This window comes from Ictalurus punctatus, chromosome 19 (genome assembly GCF_001660625.3).
Source record: "Ictalurus punctatus breed USDA103 chromosome 19, Coco_2.0, whole genome shotgun sequence".
In the NCBI taxonomy this organism is placed as follows: Eukaryota; Metazoa; Chordata; class Actinopteri; order Siluriformes; family Ictaluridae; genus Ictalurus; species Ictalurus punctatus.
The window spans coordinates 28037325-28055681 of record NC_030434.2 but is presented as its reverse complement, the minus strand read 5'-3'; the positions used below and the strand labels follow the sequence as shown (position 1 = coordinate 28055681).

Sequence of the window (18357 nt, the reverse complement as noted above, 5' to 3'; positions counted from 1 at the left end):
CACACCTAACCCACCCACAAACACAACCCCACCCACCCACCACACACACACACCACCCACCCACAACCCCACACTAAAGTTGTAAAAAGTCAGTGAAAAGATGAAGCAAGACAGAAATGCAACTATGAATCTACCAATCAAATGGGACTGCTCCATGTGTGTGTGTGTCCGTCCTGTAGTCTCTTGATGAAGCAGTTCCAGCTGAAGTGAGGTCTTTATCCCGTTCCAAAAGCTGAGGCTCGTCCACTCCTTCTTCACTAACACACAGTATGTGTGTGTGTATGTGTGTGTGTGTGTGTGTGTGTGTGTGTGTGTGTGTGTGTGTGTGTGTATGTGCGTGTTAGACGAGCTGGTAGCCTGAGCCAGATGATTGGTCATACTCAATGGTGTACTGGGCGGTCCAGTCGACATGCGTCGGCCTCAGCAGCCCACAGCAACGTAGCTCGAAGAAATCAATCAGGTTCCTCACACAGCCATGACTGGAATAAACGACCACACACACACACACACACACACACACACACACACACACACACACACACACACCATGTTACTGAAGGAGGAGGGGAAGAGCCAGAGCTAGTTTTAGCATAAGAGCTACGCTTGGCTGGTTGTAAAGTGACTGTGACAATGTGTGTGCAGCGTGTGTGTGCAGCGTGCGTGTGCGGCGAGCGTTTGTGCAGCAGGCATGCGTGTGCATGGGGCGGGCGGCGTGTGTGCGGCGGGCATGCGTGTGCATGGGACGGGTGGCGTGTGTGCGGCGGGCATGCGTGTGCATGGGACGGGCGGCGTGTGTGCGTTGTGAGTGCGGCAAGCAGAGTGTGTGTGGCATGTGTGTGCATGTACGGCGAGCGGCGTGTGTGTGCGGCGTGCGTTACTCACTTGAAGGGACTCTCGATGGACGTCGCTGTGACTTTAAAGTGTTTGTAGCGTCTTGCGTTCATCCGCTCATTAGTGGTGATGCCAAGACCAGCAATCTAAACACATACACACACAGTATGACTCCAGGCTCCTGCTCATCCTAAGTCATCACATACAGTTTTGGTGTATGCACCGCCTCGCCCCCCTCCCGCTTTACCACTTCACCCCCTCCCGCATTACCTCCTCACCCCCCACCCCCGCTTTACCTCCTCAGATCCCTCCTGCTTTGCCCCCTCACCCCCCTCCCACTTTACGCCCTCACCCCACCTCCCACTTTATGCCCTCACCCCACCTCCCACAATACCCCCTCCCGCTCACCCTCTCTCCCGCTTTGCCCCCTCAACCCCTTCCCGATTTGCCCCCTCCTGCTTTACGTCCTCAGCCCCTCCCGCTTTACCCCCTCACCCCTCTACCGCTTCACGTCCATACTGCTCAATCACTGTGAGGTTTCTCAAAGTTAATTCCGGCCTTCCCACCAGTCAGTAGGTCTTATAGAATCTCTCTCTCTCACACAGAAAATGGTGTGTATTCTGACCTGGTAAAGCTGACACATGATGAGCACTGACACCCACATGAAGTGGAACACACTGTTGAGGAACATCCAGAACATCCAGGGAGAGCAGGATGAGATCTGAGTGATAAATACCCACAATCCATCTGTGCTGTAGCTGCTCGAGCAGTGCAGCCTCCAGTCTGAGCAACATCAACAATCAGCATGAGACATCAGCTAATCAGATTTAATTGTGTGTGTGTGTGCGTGTGTGTGTGTGTGTGTGTTGGACTCACAGCAGATGCAGCCGTATATCATCCAGCAGATCATACACAGCAGGAAGAACAGGTAACCCATGAAGTAGCGGTGATTTCCACTTCCTGTATAATGGAAGACAACCACAACAAAGCAGTTAAGTCAAAGGTGAAAGATTCAGCAGTTATGCTTAATCTTCTGGAAGTGGGGTCAGAGATTTACTGTTGAAGGGGTCAGATCATGATTTTTAAGGGCTTTTTTTCCCAAAATATGTTTATTGAGAAAGAAAACAAACCTCCTGTCACATAGCAACAATACCATTCACTTTTTTTATACTTACATATATACACATACATACATAATGCAGAAAAAGAAAACAAAATTAAAGAGTACAATCAACTAAACAACCCCCCCTACCCCGGTCATCATGGCTAACCAATATCTATACCTGATTATGTACAGATTATGAAACCCAACAACAGGCACAAAAATTCAAATGGGAAGTGTCTGTAACTCCATAAACTATGAAATAAAGGGTTGCCATTTATAAAAAAAAAATAAAATAAATAAAAAAAACGTGTCAGTACAACCCCTCATCGTATACTTTATTTTCTCGAGTTTTAAAAAAAAAAATCACATCCTTTAGCCGCTGGGAGATGGATGGATATTTAGCAGACTTCCAATGCAACAGTAGGGAACGTCTTGCTATTAGGGATACTGGACATCCGGACATCCGCCTTGCACCTTCTATTACCACTTTTAAAAATAGGCTTAAAACTTATCTCCTCTCCCAGGCTTTTTGATCAAATTTTTACTTGTTTAAACAAATTTTTAATCAATTTTTTTCTATTGTCCATTGTCTGTTTTTATTTGGTCTAATTCTGTCTCTATGTTATTTTCCTTACTCTGTGCAGCACTTTGGTCAGCTTTGCTGTGTGAAACGTGCTATATAAATAAATTTTTACTTACTTACTAGGGATGTGAAAGTGATCGTATCTTTTTGTACCGAGTGTAATGGAACTGAGGCATCAGGAATCCCAAATACAGCAATGAATGGGCAAGTATTTAAATCTACCCTGAGAATAGTGGACATGATAATAAAGAAACCAGTCCAAAAACCATGGAGATCAGGGCAGAAGAAAAACATATGGCCAAGATGGCAGGGAGAGCCATGGCATTTATCACAAAAGTCTTGACTTACACAGATGGACTCTGTGTAAAACTTTGAACTGGATGAGTCCAAGATGAGCACAGGAAGTGGTAGACTGTATCCTTCCTATAGCACGTTCCCAACACTCCCCACTTTTCTGTACTCACTACCTAACATCAGAATAAAATAAATAAATCCTAGAAGTCATTCCTCTCTGATGTGGATTGTTTGAAAACAAGCTTTCCCAAGCCTGTTCAGGAGACGCAGAGGAGAAATTAGGAAAATATCTAGAAACGAAATTCCGAATTTGAAAATAACGTAACAGATGCGTCACAGGGAGGTCGTAAGTAGATGACAGCCTGGCAAAGCTATCAAACACACCATCAGCATACAGATTCTTAAATAGTTTAATGGCCTTGTCATACCACACTGAAAATGTAGAGTCCAAACACAATGGAGGAAATAAGTAGGTTATTGCTTAAAGGACCCAAAGAGGATGCACCTATAAATTTAAAGCGCCATCTAAATTGATACCAAGTCTTAAGTGTGTTGAGGACAACTAGATTATCAGTATATAGAGAGAGTTTTGTAGGTAGAGAGGAGTAAAGTAAAGCAGGTAAAGAGGATTCCCTACAAGATGATAGTTCCAATTTACACCAAGAAGATCCAGGAGCTTTAACCCAGTAGCAGAGTTTATGGATGAATTGAAAATTGGGTAATGCAAGACCTCCGCTAAGTCTACATCTCTGCAATAAGGATTTACGAACCCATGGTGGCTTCCCTCCCCAAATAAAATAATAAATTATTTTATCCAATGAATCGAAGAATGGTTTTGGCAGAAAAAGAGGAACTGGCTGAAATAAGAAAAGAAACTTCGGTAATATATTCATTTTGACAATTTTTAAGGTTTTTAAACGTTAATGTAGTTTACCGGTGTAATATAATATGTTAACGTGCTTTAATGTAAAAAAAAAAAAAAAAAACGCATTATTTGTCACATACTGTACATTATTGCAGTACCTCTATTCCCAGTCTGCCTGAAACGCTCCGATTTCACCACCGCCCCTCCTTCCGAAAGTGCTCTGATTGGCTACCTGACCCGTTGCGTTATGATTGCCCAAAAGCCTTCCGTCTGTCTAAAAAGTAATGCCTGTTAGCGTTATCCTTAGCCTCCAAGGTAATTCTAAGCTCCTAACATGTCATTGATTTTACCCTATCAGTTCGAGCCCAACTCAGAAAATGCAGATGATCAAGCGGTGGTCAAGTAATGCCCCTTAGCATTAGCGTTAGCTTTAGTGTTCACCTCCAAGTCTTCTACAGCAATTCTAAGATCCTATCAGTTTGAGTCCGATTCAGAAAATGCAGATCATCACACGGGAGCAAGTTTGCAAACAGGACTTGAGCAGAACATTTCACAGTAGTAAGTTTTTATTTTGTACCTCTCTTACCTTTCAGGTACGATGTGGATTCCGACCCCACCGGCAGGACTGTACACAGCTGCTGTACATGGGTATTCATGCGCTATATCTTTGTAAAGCTAAGATTCTCGTGATTCGATTGATATAAACAGTTTCAAGATACAATCACAACACCAGCTGTAAAAGTCACTGTGTAACTCACCCACACAGTTTCCCACCCAGGGGCAATGGTGATCAAACTTGGCGATGCAGCGGTTACACACAGCACAGTGTTTGGACCTGATGGGCTTCCGTATCTACACACAGCATTGTACGTGTTAATGACAGGAAATGAGGTGCGTGTTTAAACACGTGTAGCTGCTGTGTGACGGTACTCACTAAACACGTGCTGCAGAATATACTGAGGTCCAAGCTGCCCGATTCAGCTAGCTCCACTATAGTCTACACACACACACGATGAGGTTTTCTCTTGAGTAAACAGACAACAATACAGCATTTCTGTGTGTGTGTTTGTGAGAGAGAGCGAGCGAGAGAGAAAGCAAGAGAGAGAGAGAGAAAGAGAGACCGACCTTCTTCTTCTGCTCTTCTGTGGCTTTAATAATGCCTGGATCAGATTTCCAGGATTTGCCAAAGTTGTAGAAGAGTGCGAGACTGTTGAGCAGGAAGGGCAGATGGATGGAGATGAAAGGAAGATGTGGGACTGATGACATTAAGGAACATGACATCAGCAAGATGCTTCAAAATTTCAAGCAATTCCAAGACATTCTTCTCTTCATGGAGGAATTCCACAGAGATGATATAACTACAATGTAAAAGTCACCTGATTTTATTACAGCCTGTGAAACCTGCAGAACCGTAACCTGCAGAAATCACTGAGCACTTTAAGAGAACCGCCTTATTAAATACTGAAGGATATCATTCCAGAACCAGTAGAACCAAGTGATGTACATCCAGAACTTTGTGGCCAAATAAATGCCCAGAGGAAGCGTACTGTGCATGGAGTGATCAAAGAAAGACCTGCATAGGGACAGACAGACAGACAGAGAGTGAGACAGATTGTAGGAAATGAAAATAGGAATTGCTGAAACATCACAATGAAAATTAACTAAAGAAATCTTACTGCTAATATCAATAGTGCAAACACACACCCAATAAATGTGTGTGTGTGTGTGTGTGTGTGTGTGTGTGTGTCTTACTTGGACAGGAACTGCACGGTGATCCAAACTGCCGCATACATCAGTCCCTTAATGAGCCACGAGTCGACATCTAAATCAGCGATAAATCCCACCAACCAGATCACAACAAAAGGTGTGAACAACATCAACTTCTGCCGGAACTCCTACACTCACACAAACACACACACACACACACACACAATCACTATATACACAAACAACCAGATTACAAGTAGTCCCAGTGTCTGTAGTCTTGGGGGTATGGCCTTGGCCTGGCAGATTTATAATAATTTAATTAAATGAACCTTGTCCATTTTTAGGCGTTTGAGGTACGATGGTGCATCATAGCCTTTCGCCTGTCTTGCCTCCTGTAAGTGATTTATCATCCACACATTTTTCCTCTGTTTGGCTAAGTCCAGCGCCGTCTCTCCCTAACCCACACACACACACACACAATATTATTATATCACTAATACAATACTAAGACAATCTGGCAGGTGCTACAGAAACTGCAAGTGTGCATTTACCTTTATATTCTGTGCGTCTACGTTAGCGTTAGCTTCAAGCAGCAGGCTGATTACAGTGGTGTTTCCTGCGAGAACCGCCCAGTGCAGTGCTGTGTTCTTATGATATTTATCACCCAGATTCACCGAAACATTAAACGTCAACAACAAACGCGTTGGGTCCACACTAAATATAAAAAAAATAAATATTACTGTTCAAAGTAAGCGTTAAAGAGGAGAAAACACAAACACACACACGTTAGCACACCTATGTGTGCGATACGCTGCCCACATCAGAGGAGTCATTCCATTCTGATCCATCATATCAACATCCTGCAATGAGACAGAAAGAAAGTAAATATCTATTTCATTATCGATAATGACATCCTTATCAATTACCTGAGCTCTCACTAACTAAGAGTATTATAGCAAACCTGAATGGTTAACGAGTGCGATACTAAAATCACTACAACAAGGAACCATGCCACAAGCATCTGATTCACAAGAGCTTTGTAACACTGGGACATGAACTTCTATAACATACTGCCCTCTAGTGGTCCTGCACTATCACTACAGCTTAGATATAATAAAATGAAAGCCTGCAGCCACACTGGCCCTTTCTTTATAAGATTGAAGACCCCTGCTCTAGTGTGTGTGAACATTACCTGTCCTTTAGCAATGAGATAAGCAACAATGGAGGTGTGGCCAAACTGAGCTGCTAGGTGGACACAGGTGCAGCCCTCACCATCAATCAAAGATGGATCCGCCCCCAGTTTCATCAGCTGAACTACCATAGACAGATGCCCCTGCCTACAGATGGAGAAAGTATATAATGATATTATGTAATATATAACCAATATTATAAGAAAAAAATAACAGAAAGAAGTAATTAGCGTGATAACTCACCTGGTAGCCCAATGCAGTGGTGTGGAGTTCAGATCTCCTCCCAGCTGGTCCACGATGGCACCCTTCGATATGTAGTATCTGTTAAGACACCACAAAGCAAAACACACTGAGAATCTTGCATGCGTGCTCTCTCTCTCTCACACACACAAACAGGAAGTGACGGACGGTGTGTGAGACTCACTTGACCAAGTCGATGCGGTTGTTAATAGCAGCCCAGTGTAAAAGCGTGACATTTTCTTTATCAGGCTGACGAACATCGTACCCTGCTTCTACCAGCTCACGACACCGCTCAAATATACCGTACCTACAGACACACACCACAGATAGAACGTAACGTAATTTTTATTTCTCAACAACTCCTAGTGGACTCTATGCATGGCCTACTGCCTACGTATTTCTGCTAAACTCTCAGCTGTGCATTTACAGCCTTTTAGTAGATTATATTAAACATGAGGTCTTAACAATGAGCTCAAGAAGCTTTAAACACCTTCAGCGTGAAGGTGCATGGTCTCAGTATTATGTGGCACATCCTCAAGGTTTAATCCTGTACTTAGTTTCCATAAGAGAGTCGTGCTGACAGAACTCACTGAAACATTTCCGCAGCACCGGAAGCAACCATGCATAGAGTCCATTCAGAGAACCTAAAAACATTCAACTGTGCGTATGTGTTGCACTCACTGTGTGGCTTTAACAATGTCCCAGGTGCTATAGTCGTCCACGTGATTTTTGCGGCCGACGTTCTCATTGTAACCATGATTATAATGACTCTGAGGCTTCAGCTCCTAACATAGAAAGTGAGAAAGAGAGAATTGTGTTTTTTTCTGTCACTGTAATAACATGCACAAAGGAGACACCGCTCTAGAACCCACATTTAGCTCATATACAGAGACTAAGCACTCTTCACAATCCTCCTTTGAAACAGTGCCCTCCAGTGGCTAGTTCTTGACAAGTTACAGTGAAAAATAAAGAGACCCGAGATGAAGGTACTTATCAGGCTGTGTGATAACAGCTCAACGCCAGTTGTGTCAAACATCTGCTAAAATTGGTTTGACCAATTCGTCACTGTGGACACCACCGGTCAGTAACGTCACCGTGGATAAACCCCTCCCACGTCAGTGACGTCACCGTGAATTAACCCCCCCTTCAGTAATGTCACTGTGACCCCCCCGTCAGCGACGTCACCATGAATTAACCCCCCCTTCAGTAATGTCACTGTGACCCTGCGACGTCACCGTGCACATCCCCCGTCAGTGACCCCACCACGAATAACCCCCCAGTCAGCGACGTCACCATGCACATCCCCTGCCAGCGACGTCACCGTGAATAACCCCCCCCGTCAGCGACGTCACCGTAAATAAACCCCCCCATCAGCGACGTCACCGTAAATAAACCCCCCCGTCAGCGACGTCACCGTAAATAACCCCCCCCGTCAGCGACGTCACCGTGAATAAACCCCCCGTCAGCGACGTCACCGCGAATAACCCCCCCCGTCAGCGACGTCACCACGAATAAACCCCCCGTCAGCGACGTCACCGTAAATGACCCCCCGTCAGCGACGTCACTGTGAATAACCCCCCCGTCAGTGACCCCACCGCGAATAAACCCCCCGTCAGCGACGTCACCGCGAATAACCCCCCGTAAGTGACCCCACCGCGAATACCACCCCCCATCGGCGACGTCACCGCGAATAACCCCCCCGTCGGCGACGTCACCGCGAATAACCCCCCCCGTCGGCGACGTCACCGCGAATAACCCCTCCCCCCTTCAGCGACGTCATCATTGAAAAACGCCTTTCTATGAAAAACCTGTGTGAGAGACAGCGAGGAAACAGCTGTTGCTGAGGGATACGTGCAGGATCCAGCTCGTCCAAAACATGACAACGTTTTATATTACGTGCTTCAAACAAAATGGTGAACAAAGTCTATTAACATGGCTCGTCGTGTCAGATGCTGAGACAGACGCGTGTGCAGTTTAACGTGTTCCAGACGTGTTTTCTTCAGCACAGAACTGACATGTTTATGTATTATCTATTTTATATAAAGTCTGGTCCTGACAGCGAGCGAGTCTCCGTTACACTCCACTGAACGAGCGCGAGTCCATGCCTGCGCCGCAATCACACAATAACTCTGACTAAAATATTCAGTCTGATCAAATCTGTAGTCTGCTGTTACATTCATTGATATTTATAAAGTGAAGTGTGTGTTTATGAGAGAGTGAGTGTAATGGGGTTAGAATGTGTAATTGTATATAAATGTAAGAAGTGTGGTACATTTACAGAATAAAGGAACGTGTGAGTGTGTTCAGATGAGTGAATGTGTGTGTTACTGCAGAACATTCAACCTCTTAACACTTCCTCTCTGCTTTTATTTTTATTCTTTACTGTTTTTAATTAAGTGATTTAACTTCTGCTTTAAAGCTTGTGGACAATCAGTCTGCTTCGGAAATCGCACCTCATTGGATCGCAAGACCCTGCAGCAGATAGTGAGGACATCTGAGAAGATCATCGGGGTGTCTCTCCCCTCCATCACAGACATTTACACCACACGCTGCATCCGCAAATCCACCAGCATTGTGGAGGACCACACACACCCCTCACACACACACACCCCTCACACACACACACCCCTCACACACACACACCCCTCACACACACACACCCCTCACACACACACACACCCCTCACACACACACACACCCCTCACACACACACACCCCTCACACACACACACCCCTCACACACACACCCCCCACACACACACACACCCCTCACACACACACCCCACACACACACACCCCTCACACACACCCCCCTCACACACACACACCCCTCACACACACAACACCCCTCACACACACACACCCCTCACACACACCCCCCCCCCACACACACACACACACACCCCTCACACACACACACCCCCCCCCACACACCCCCCCCCACACACACCCCCCCCACACACCCCTCACACACACCCCACACACACACCCCCCCCACACACACCCCTCACACACACACCCCACACACACACCCACCCCTCACACACACCCCTCACACATACACACCACACACCACACACCACACACACACACACCACACACCACACACACACACCACACACACACACACCACACACACACACACCACACACACACACACCACACACCCCTCACACACACACACACACCCCACACACACACCCCACACACACCCCTCACACACACCCCCCTCACACACACACACCCCTCTCACACACACACACACCCCTCACACACACACACCCCTCACACACACACCCCTCACACACACACCCCTCACACACACACCCCTCACACACACACACCTCACACACACACCCCTCACACACACACCCCTCACACACACACCCCTCACACACACACCCCTCACACACACACCCCTCACACACACACCTCACTCACTCACACACACACCCCTCACACACACACCCCTCACACACACACACCCCACACACCTCACTCACTCACACACACACCCCGCACACACACACCCCTCACACACCCACACCCACCCCTCACACAAGCCTCACACACCCCTCACACACCACACACACACACCCTTCACACACACACCCTTCACACACACACCCTTCACACACACACCCTTCACACACCCCCCTCACACACACCCCCCTCACTCACTCACACACACACCCCCCTCACACACACCCCTCACTCACTCACACCCCTCATTCCCTCACACACCCCACTCACACACACCCCCCACACACACACACCCCCCACACACACACACACCCCTCACACACACACACCCCTCACACACACACACCCCTCACACACACACACACACCCCTCACACACACACACACACCCCTCACACACACACACACCCCTCACACACACACACCCCTCACACACACACACCCCTCACACACACACACACCCCTCACACACACACACACCCCTCACACACACACCTCACTCACTCACACACCCCTCACACACACACCTCACTCACACACACCCCACACACCTCACTCACTCACACACACACCCCGCACACACACACCCCACACACCCACACCCACCCCTCACACACCCACACCCACCCCTCACACACCACACACACAAACCCCTCACAGACCCCTCACACACACACCCTTCACACACACACCCCTCACACACACCCCTCACACACACCCCCCCCACACACTCACCCCACACACACTCACCCCCCACACACACACCCCTCACACACACACCCCACACACACTCACCCCTCACTCACACACCCCTCACTCACACACCCCTCACTCACACCCCTCACCTCACACCCCTCACCTCACACCACACACACACACACACCACACACACACACCCCACACACACCCCTCACACACACACACCCCTCACTCACTCACACCTCACTCACACCCCTCACTCACACACACACACCCCCCCCTCACACACACCCCTCACTCACTCACACCCCTCATTCACTCACACCCCTCATTCACTCACACACACCCCTCACACACCCCACTCACACACACCCCACACACACACACACACACCCCCCTCACACACACACCCCACTCTCACACCCCTCACTCACCACTCAGACTCACAGCCCTTACTCATTCCTCACTCTCACCCCACCCCACACACACCCCTCACTCTCACACACACCCCTCACTCTCACCCCACACCTCACACTGACACACACCCCTCACTCTCACACACACCCCTCACTCTCACACACACCCCTCACTCTCACACACACCCCTCACACTGACACACACCCCTCACTCTCACACCCTTCAGACTCACCCCTCACTCACCACTCAGACTCACACCCCTTCCTCACTCCTCACTCCTCACCCCCACACCTCACACACACCCCCCCTTCACACACACCCCCCCTTTCACACACACACACCCCCTTCACACACACACACCCCCTTCACACACACACACACACCCCCTCCACACACACACCCCCTTCACACACACCCCCTTACCCCCTTCACACACACACACACACCCTTCACACACACACACACACTTCTCACACACACACACACCCCCTCCACACACACACCCCCTTCACACACACACCCCCTTACCCCCTTCACACACACCTCCTTACCCCCTTCACACACACCTCCTTACCCCCTTCACACACACCTCCTTACCCCCTTCACACACACACACCCCCTCCACACACACCCCCTTACCCCCTTCACACACACCCCCTTACCCCCTTCACACACACCCCCTTACCCCCTTCACACACACACACACACACACACCCCCTTACCCCCTTCACACACACACCCCCTTACCCCCTTCACACACACCCCCTTACCCCCTTCACACACACCCCCTTACCCCCTTCACACACACCCCCTTACCCCCTTCACACACACCTCCTTACCCCCTTCACACACACCTCCTTACCCCCTTCACACACACACACACACACACCCTTCTCACACACACACACACACCCTTCTCACACACACACACACACACCCCCTTACCCCCTTCACACACACCCCCTTACCCCCTTCACACACACCCCCTTACCCCCTTCACACACACCCCCTTACCCCCTTCACACACACCCCCTTACCCCCTTCACACACACCTCCTTACCCCCTTCACACACACACACACCCTTCACACACACACACACACACACCCTTCACACACACACACACACACACACACCCTTCTCACACACACACACACACACACACACACACACACACACACCCCCTTCACACACACACACACACACACACACACACATACACCCTCTTCACACACACACACACCCCCTTCACACACACACACACACACACCCTTCACACACACACACACACACCCCATTCACACACCCTTCACCCTCCTGCCATCTGGAAAAAGGTACCGAAGCATTCAGGCCTCACGACCAGACTGTGTAAAAGCTTCTTCCCTCAAGCCATCAGAACCCTCAATACTGGAGACTGGACTGATGCGCGCACGCTCGCGCACACACACAAACACACACACACACACACACTCTGAACTGAAACACCATCACACGCCCATTGTAATACTTGCACATTCCTGCATTGACTCTGTTGCATTTTTGCTGCTACTGTATTTATAAAAATAAAGTATTTAATGTATTGTCACTTTTATACACTTTACCTGCTGCTATCACAATAACTGCTAAGTCCATATTTGGTATAAGCTAATCTTCTGAATGTCATGTTTACATTTATACCAGTTTAAATTATATTGTTACTCTTTGGCACCTATCTTCTGCACCACCTGTATATCAGACACTTCCACACTAGAACTGTGTACTGTTCGGCATTCCACTGTCTCTTACTGTACCTCCTGTCCTGTTTTAGTAGTACTGAACTGTCCTGTGTTGTTAGCACACGTCTGCACGTGCACTTTATGTAGAATGTGTAGATCTGATTAGTTCTGTGTCTCATGCAAGGTTATTACAGTTTTGCATTTTTCATTGGTTTTTATTTTTATTTAGTTTTGATTATGTTTTCAAATTCAGTTTAGTTTTAATTAGTTTTTAAAGCGGGTTTGCTAGTTTACTTTCTATTTTTTGAAAATGATTAGTTTTAATTTTTATTAGTTGTAGTGTTAGTTTTACTCTTTTGTAATATAGGTTACTTGTCAAGTTCAGAAAAAGTATCGTGTAATAAAAACTCAACAAAAACATCATACAATTTTAGAAATATGTATTCAACAATAACCCCAGTACATAAAATGTACACACTGGCACAAATAAGCTGACACACCCATGAAAGATGCTGTTAATCCTCTCTTGTCCCACCATCTACACATAGGGTCAGCTTCCTCACATCCTTAATGATCTCTTTTCATTTCTGCTTCGCCGTATCCATCTTAGCCCCAATAAGGCTGTTGACTCTTGCAGCTCCAGGTGTTTTGAACTTTGGTTCAAGTAAAGTGGTGAACTTTCTGAAGGCAATCGACTCTCACAGTTGTGTAGACATCCCAGTATCAATAAACATATTAACCAGCGCTTCCTCCCGCTTGTGGAGTTCCTGCGTATTTACAAACCAGCAGCTATCGGTTAGCCGGTTGAAAGCTCTGCTGTAGTGTTCTCTGTCTTGCGGTTGTCTCCGTCATGCTACCTAGCTCTGTACTCTGTAGCTTCTGTTTCGGGGGAGGGGGCGTAGCGTTCTCCTTTACCTTATTAAGGTAAGCTAGGCTAGCCTCCTTGTGCACGCTTCTCAAATGTACTTTCAAATTCGTGGGTTTTTTCCCTTTAATAAATTGTCCACATATTTCACCACCTTCCACTGCAAGGCACTTGCTTTTATCTGACACACAGTCATATTCAAAGTAATCCCAAATAGGACTCTGTCGCTTTCTTCTGACTTTCGGTACCGCCATGATCACAGGCGAGGAGCATGGACTATGCTGTGTTCAATTTGAAATGGAATGTTGTAATTTCCGGGTTCCCAGTTGGAAATGTCAACTCTGAAAGATATTTGCTCTATGAAAGACATTGACAAAGATGAAAACTAAGGACTTTTACTTTATAATTGTATTTTATTTTAGTTAGTTTTGCAAACAGACAAAACAGTTTTAGTTAGTTATCGTATTTTTTGTAATGCTTCGTTTATAATTTCGATTTCAGTTAACGACAACGTTTTTTCACACCTAGTATTCGTTATTTCGTTCGTTTACGATTATAACCTTGGTCTCATGTAGTTAGTGTGTTGTTTATGTAGCACCATGGTCCTGGAGGAACGTTGTTTCGTTTCACTGTGTACTGTATCAGCTGTATACGGCTGAAATGACAATAAAAACACTTGAACTTGAGCCTTATTATCTGAAAATTACTTATTTGTGTCCCTTCGTGCCTTCAGGAGGCACAGCAGGTAGCAGGTGGCAGAAAGAGAGAGAGAGGGAGAGAGAGAGGGAGTACTGAGATAAAGCTGCTGAAAAGTGAAAATAAAGAGAAGTGAAAAATAAAGAGAGTTTGGGTTGTTCCAAGCCTGCCTCCCATTTCCTCATTAACCCCGATACTGTTTATAAATAATATGGTTTTGATCAATAATATTCTCTCCTGTGTAGATTGACACCAAGTTTGAAAAGACAGGTCAAAAAATCCGAGGAGTAGTCTGCAAAAGTAAGTTTAGCATATTATGCAAATTAGCAACAAAAAAATCAAAGTGGGCAAGGCTCAAGAGTTCTTGAGCTGAAAAAAGTATTTTGTTTGTAGAACTCATGGTTGGTTTGTATGAAGTTTGTAGAACTTGGTATAGTGGACATTCATACTAAGACAAACTTCTGCACAATAGTTTAGACGTGTGCACAGGGTTCAGGCCAATGACTGCATATAGGAGTGTACACCATGGAGTCATTCACTCCCATTGGGCTAAAACTAGCACCATTCCATAAACACTGCAGAGAATTCCCTGCTGAGGGTCTGTTAGAACAGTTTACAGCAGAACAAGACATGGTTCTTATTCAGAACTGTCCAGAGCTTTAGGTGTGTGTGCACACAACCATGAGGCTGTTATAAAATGCATTTATCTTAAGGAAAAATATTGAGGGAGATACTAAGATCAACAGTATTCCTAAAAATTATTTGTGGAGTAGTAACTAAATGATAAGTTTGCCCTGGGTCCCATTCAATATGTGTGAAGTTACAAATTATACTCCAACCACTAGATGGCCTCAGAGATATTTTGGCTTCACTTTTAACTCAGTTACATCACCCACCCTTATATACAGTCATAGATTCTGGAAAAGGTACTACCTGTTGACCAAGTTTAACATCCCTACAACTTACGGTTTGGGGTGCACAATTAATTTCATCAGAGAATCAAAGAAGAAGAAGAGTCAATGCTCTACCACAGCAACAATTCAGACTGTTTATATTCCCAGAGACAATTCTTCACTTCACCCTGGATTTCATCAACATTCAACATCTACATCAGATCTCTCCACTTAACAGGAGATAGCAAAAATAATCCTAGATTCTTATTTAATACTGTAGCAAAATTAACTAAGAATAAAACCACCACAGAAACATGCACACAATCACAATCATTATATATCAGCGATGACTTCATGATTGTTTTCACTGGGAAAACTGAAAATATTAGGCAAAAATTCAGACTATTAATTTAAAACCAGTCTTATAACTAACTCTGTAAATAATAATATAGCAGGGCTCTAACTACTTATTTTTGGATCACTTCTGCTCCTAATTACAAAAATTTAGGAGTACGGTTGAAGTTTTTTCTTTTAAGAGATGGTAACGTTAATGTGCCTAACCCTAGGTTCCGCAGTACAGTGTTGCATTGTCTGCTAATAATATTGTGTTTTTGGGGGGATTAAATCAGTACATGGAAACTGGAGTTGATTGTTCTGGTGAAATCTGGCAACCCTGAGTTTAAATGAAGTGAATGCACTGTCTATTAGAGTTTGTGAAGAGAGAGAACGGCAATGTACTGTATGTTTACAGACTGAACAGTTCTTACTCTTGATTATGATTGGTGAGGAATTATTTAATAAAGAAGTTTGAATTAAACCCACCTTGTAGTGTTAACATTATTATTAATTTACTCCACCCGGCACCGCTGTGTCTACATGAACAGGTGAAAGTTCAGGTTATTTTGTGGGATCAATAAAAGATGGCGGTTGTGAGATCGGGAAGTTGAAGCAGATGATGTACAGAGTTACTCTCTTCATCATAATGGCTTCTCTGCAGTATTTACACACTTGTTCGGTTGACTGAGGAGATGAAAAGCAGTGTGAAAGTAACTGTTGCACGGTGTAGATGTATTTTGGACTTCCTGTAGTTTTTATTCCGATTGTATTATACAACTACGAACAGGTCACTTGCACCGGTGCACCTATATATTTTTTCACAGACGTACTTTTCAGTCACAAATGCTATTGAAATGGTGGCACTTATTATTGATCAATTATTATAATATTTTACTCCCTTTAGAGAGGGACAGAACTAATTTCATTAATCGCTTCATCAAAATCATCACCTTGCATACTAGATCCCTTACCTACATGTTTCTTTAAACAGATTTTTCCTGGAGTAACTGAACCCCTTCTAATACAATTGTGTCTAAAGTGTGTGGTACAGTCTGTATAATGTGTGTGTGGTTCCAACTCTCTCTCACTTTCTCTCTCTCTCTCTCGCTCGCACACACGCGCGCGCGCACACACACACACACACACACACACACACACACACACACACAGAGAGAGAGAGAGAGAGAGAGAGTAAGACATCTAAGTATGTAATCTAAGTATGACATCTAATGTAAGACGTCCAGTTTTCATCCTCCTGTTAGCAGAGTTGGCATTGTTATTAGCAGCCCTTTAAATCCCTTACCCTTGTTCGCATCCACACTTCATATTTAAATCATTAAACTTATAATCCTAATTAATATCCTCTTAAATTAAACCAACAGTTTATTCCCGGATTCTTACATCTTAACAGCATCATTTCTGTGCAGCATCCGGATGTCATTTAATTCCATATATGGAGGCAATGCTAATGCTAACGCTAGCTGTGCACCGGACTACAAAAACAAAAATAAATACATGCTAACTCGGATTCTGCTAACAGGAACTATGCAGAGTTGCGCCTCGACACCATTTACAAGGATAAAATAAACCCACAGCGCGCATATGTCTAAACACCAGTGTGAGAGGATTATTCCTGCAGAACTCTGATTTAAAAGCATGAATATAAAGGGAGCAGTGATGAACATGCTAACGCTAATGCTAATTCCGCAGTGGGGAGCTGGGTTAGCTTTAGCAGGGTTAGCTTACTGCTAGCTGCCCTCACGCTCATTGCAGACTGAATCAATAAAAAATCTTTTTAAAAGATAAAACCTTTCTGAATAAGTATATATTTATATGGCGAGTTTATAAGAATAAAATGTGAGTTACCTCAGGGTGAAGAACAGGAACACATCCAGCATCTCTCTCATACTCAGCCATAGCGTCCGCCATCTTACTGCTAGGCCGCGCTGAGCATCATGGGTAGCCGCATTACGTCATTCCCATCTTCTGTGCACTGTTATTAAATCTGTTATTTAAAAAAATATGTTATTAATATTATAAATGTTTTTTATTAATCAAAGTATGATGTGGTGATATTGCTGTTTGTATGCTGTTGTACTGTATGGTAGAGTATAGGATGATGGAGTACAGTATGGTGGAGTACAGTGTGGTGGCGAGTAATATGGTGGAGTATAGTATAGTGGAGTGTAGTATAGTGGAGTGTAGTATGGTGGAGTCTAGTATGGTGGAGTGTAGTATAGTGGAGTGTAATATGGTGGAGTATAGTATAGTGGAGTGTAGTATAGTGGAGTGTAGTATGGTGGATTATAGAATGGTGGAGTGTAGTATGGTGGAGTCTAGTATGGTGGAGTGTAGTATAGTGGAGTTTAGTATAGTGGAGTGTAGTATGGTGGATTATAGAATGGTGGAGTGTAGTATAGTGGAGTATAGTGGAGTATAG

The 18357-nt window shown here is 45.4% G+C and overlaps 1 protein-coding gene across 1 annotated transcript in view; it reads right to left on the bottom strand.

Moving 5' to 3' along the window:
* The window catches only part of zdhhc17 (zinc finger DHHC-type palmitoyltransferase 17), a 19001-nt gene extending 1112 nt beyond the window's left edge, over nucleotides 1-17889 (bottom strand). Inside the window, exons 1-17 of the mRNA XM_017493769.3 lie at nucleotides 17784-17889; nucleotides 7497-7600; nucleotides 7000-7122; nucleotides 6819-6896; nucleotides 6578-6722; nucleotides 6181-6245; nucleotides 5937-6099; nucleotides 5715-5840; nucleotides 5431-5573; nucleotides 5151-5251; nucleotides 4804-4928; nucleotides 4613-4675; nucleotides 4437-4530; nucleotides 1708-1791; nucleotides 1457-1614; nucleotides 883-977; nucleotides 1-479 (exon numbers count right to left, since the gene is read on the bottom strand). The exon at nucleotides 1-479 is cut by the window's left edge and continues 1112 nt beyond it. Coding sequence (XP_017349258.1) covers nucleotides 341-479; nucleotides 883-977; nucleotides 1457-1614; nucleotides 1708-1791; nucleotides 4437-4530; nucleotides 4613-4675; nucleotides 4804-4928; nucleotides 5151-5251; nucleotides 5431-5573; nucleotides 5715-5840; nucleotides 5937-6099; nucleotides 6181-6245; nucleotides 6578-6722; nucleotides 6819-6896; nucleotides 7000-7122; nucleotides 7497-7600; nucleotides 17784-17846 — 1869 coding nt within the window. The 5' untranslated portion in view covers nucleotides 17847-17889 and the 3' untranslated portion in view covers nucleotides 1-340. The remainder of the gene's footprint in view (nucleotides 480-882; nucleotides 978-1456; nucleotides 1615-1707; nucleotides 1792-4436; nucleotides 4531-4612; nucleotides 4676-4803; nucleotides 4929-5150; nucleotides 5252-5430; nucleotides 5574-5714; nucleotides 5841-5936; nucleotides 6100-6180; nucleotides 6246-6577; nucleotides 6723-6818; nucleotides 6897-6999; nucleotides 7123-7496; nucleotides 7601-17783) is intronic.
* Between the last annotated feature and the right edge of the window lie 468 nt (nucleotides 17890-18357).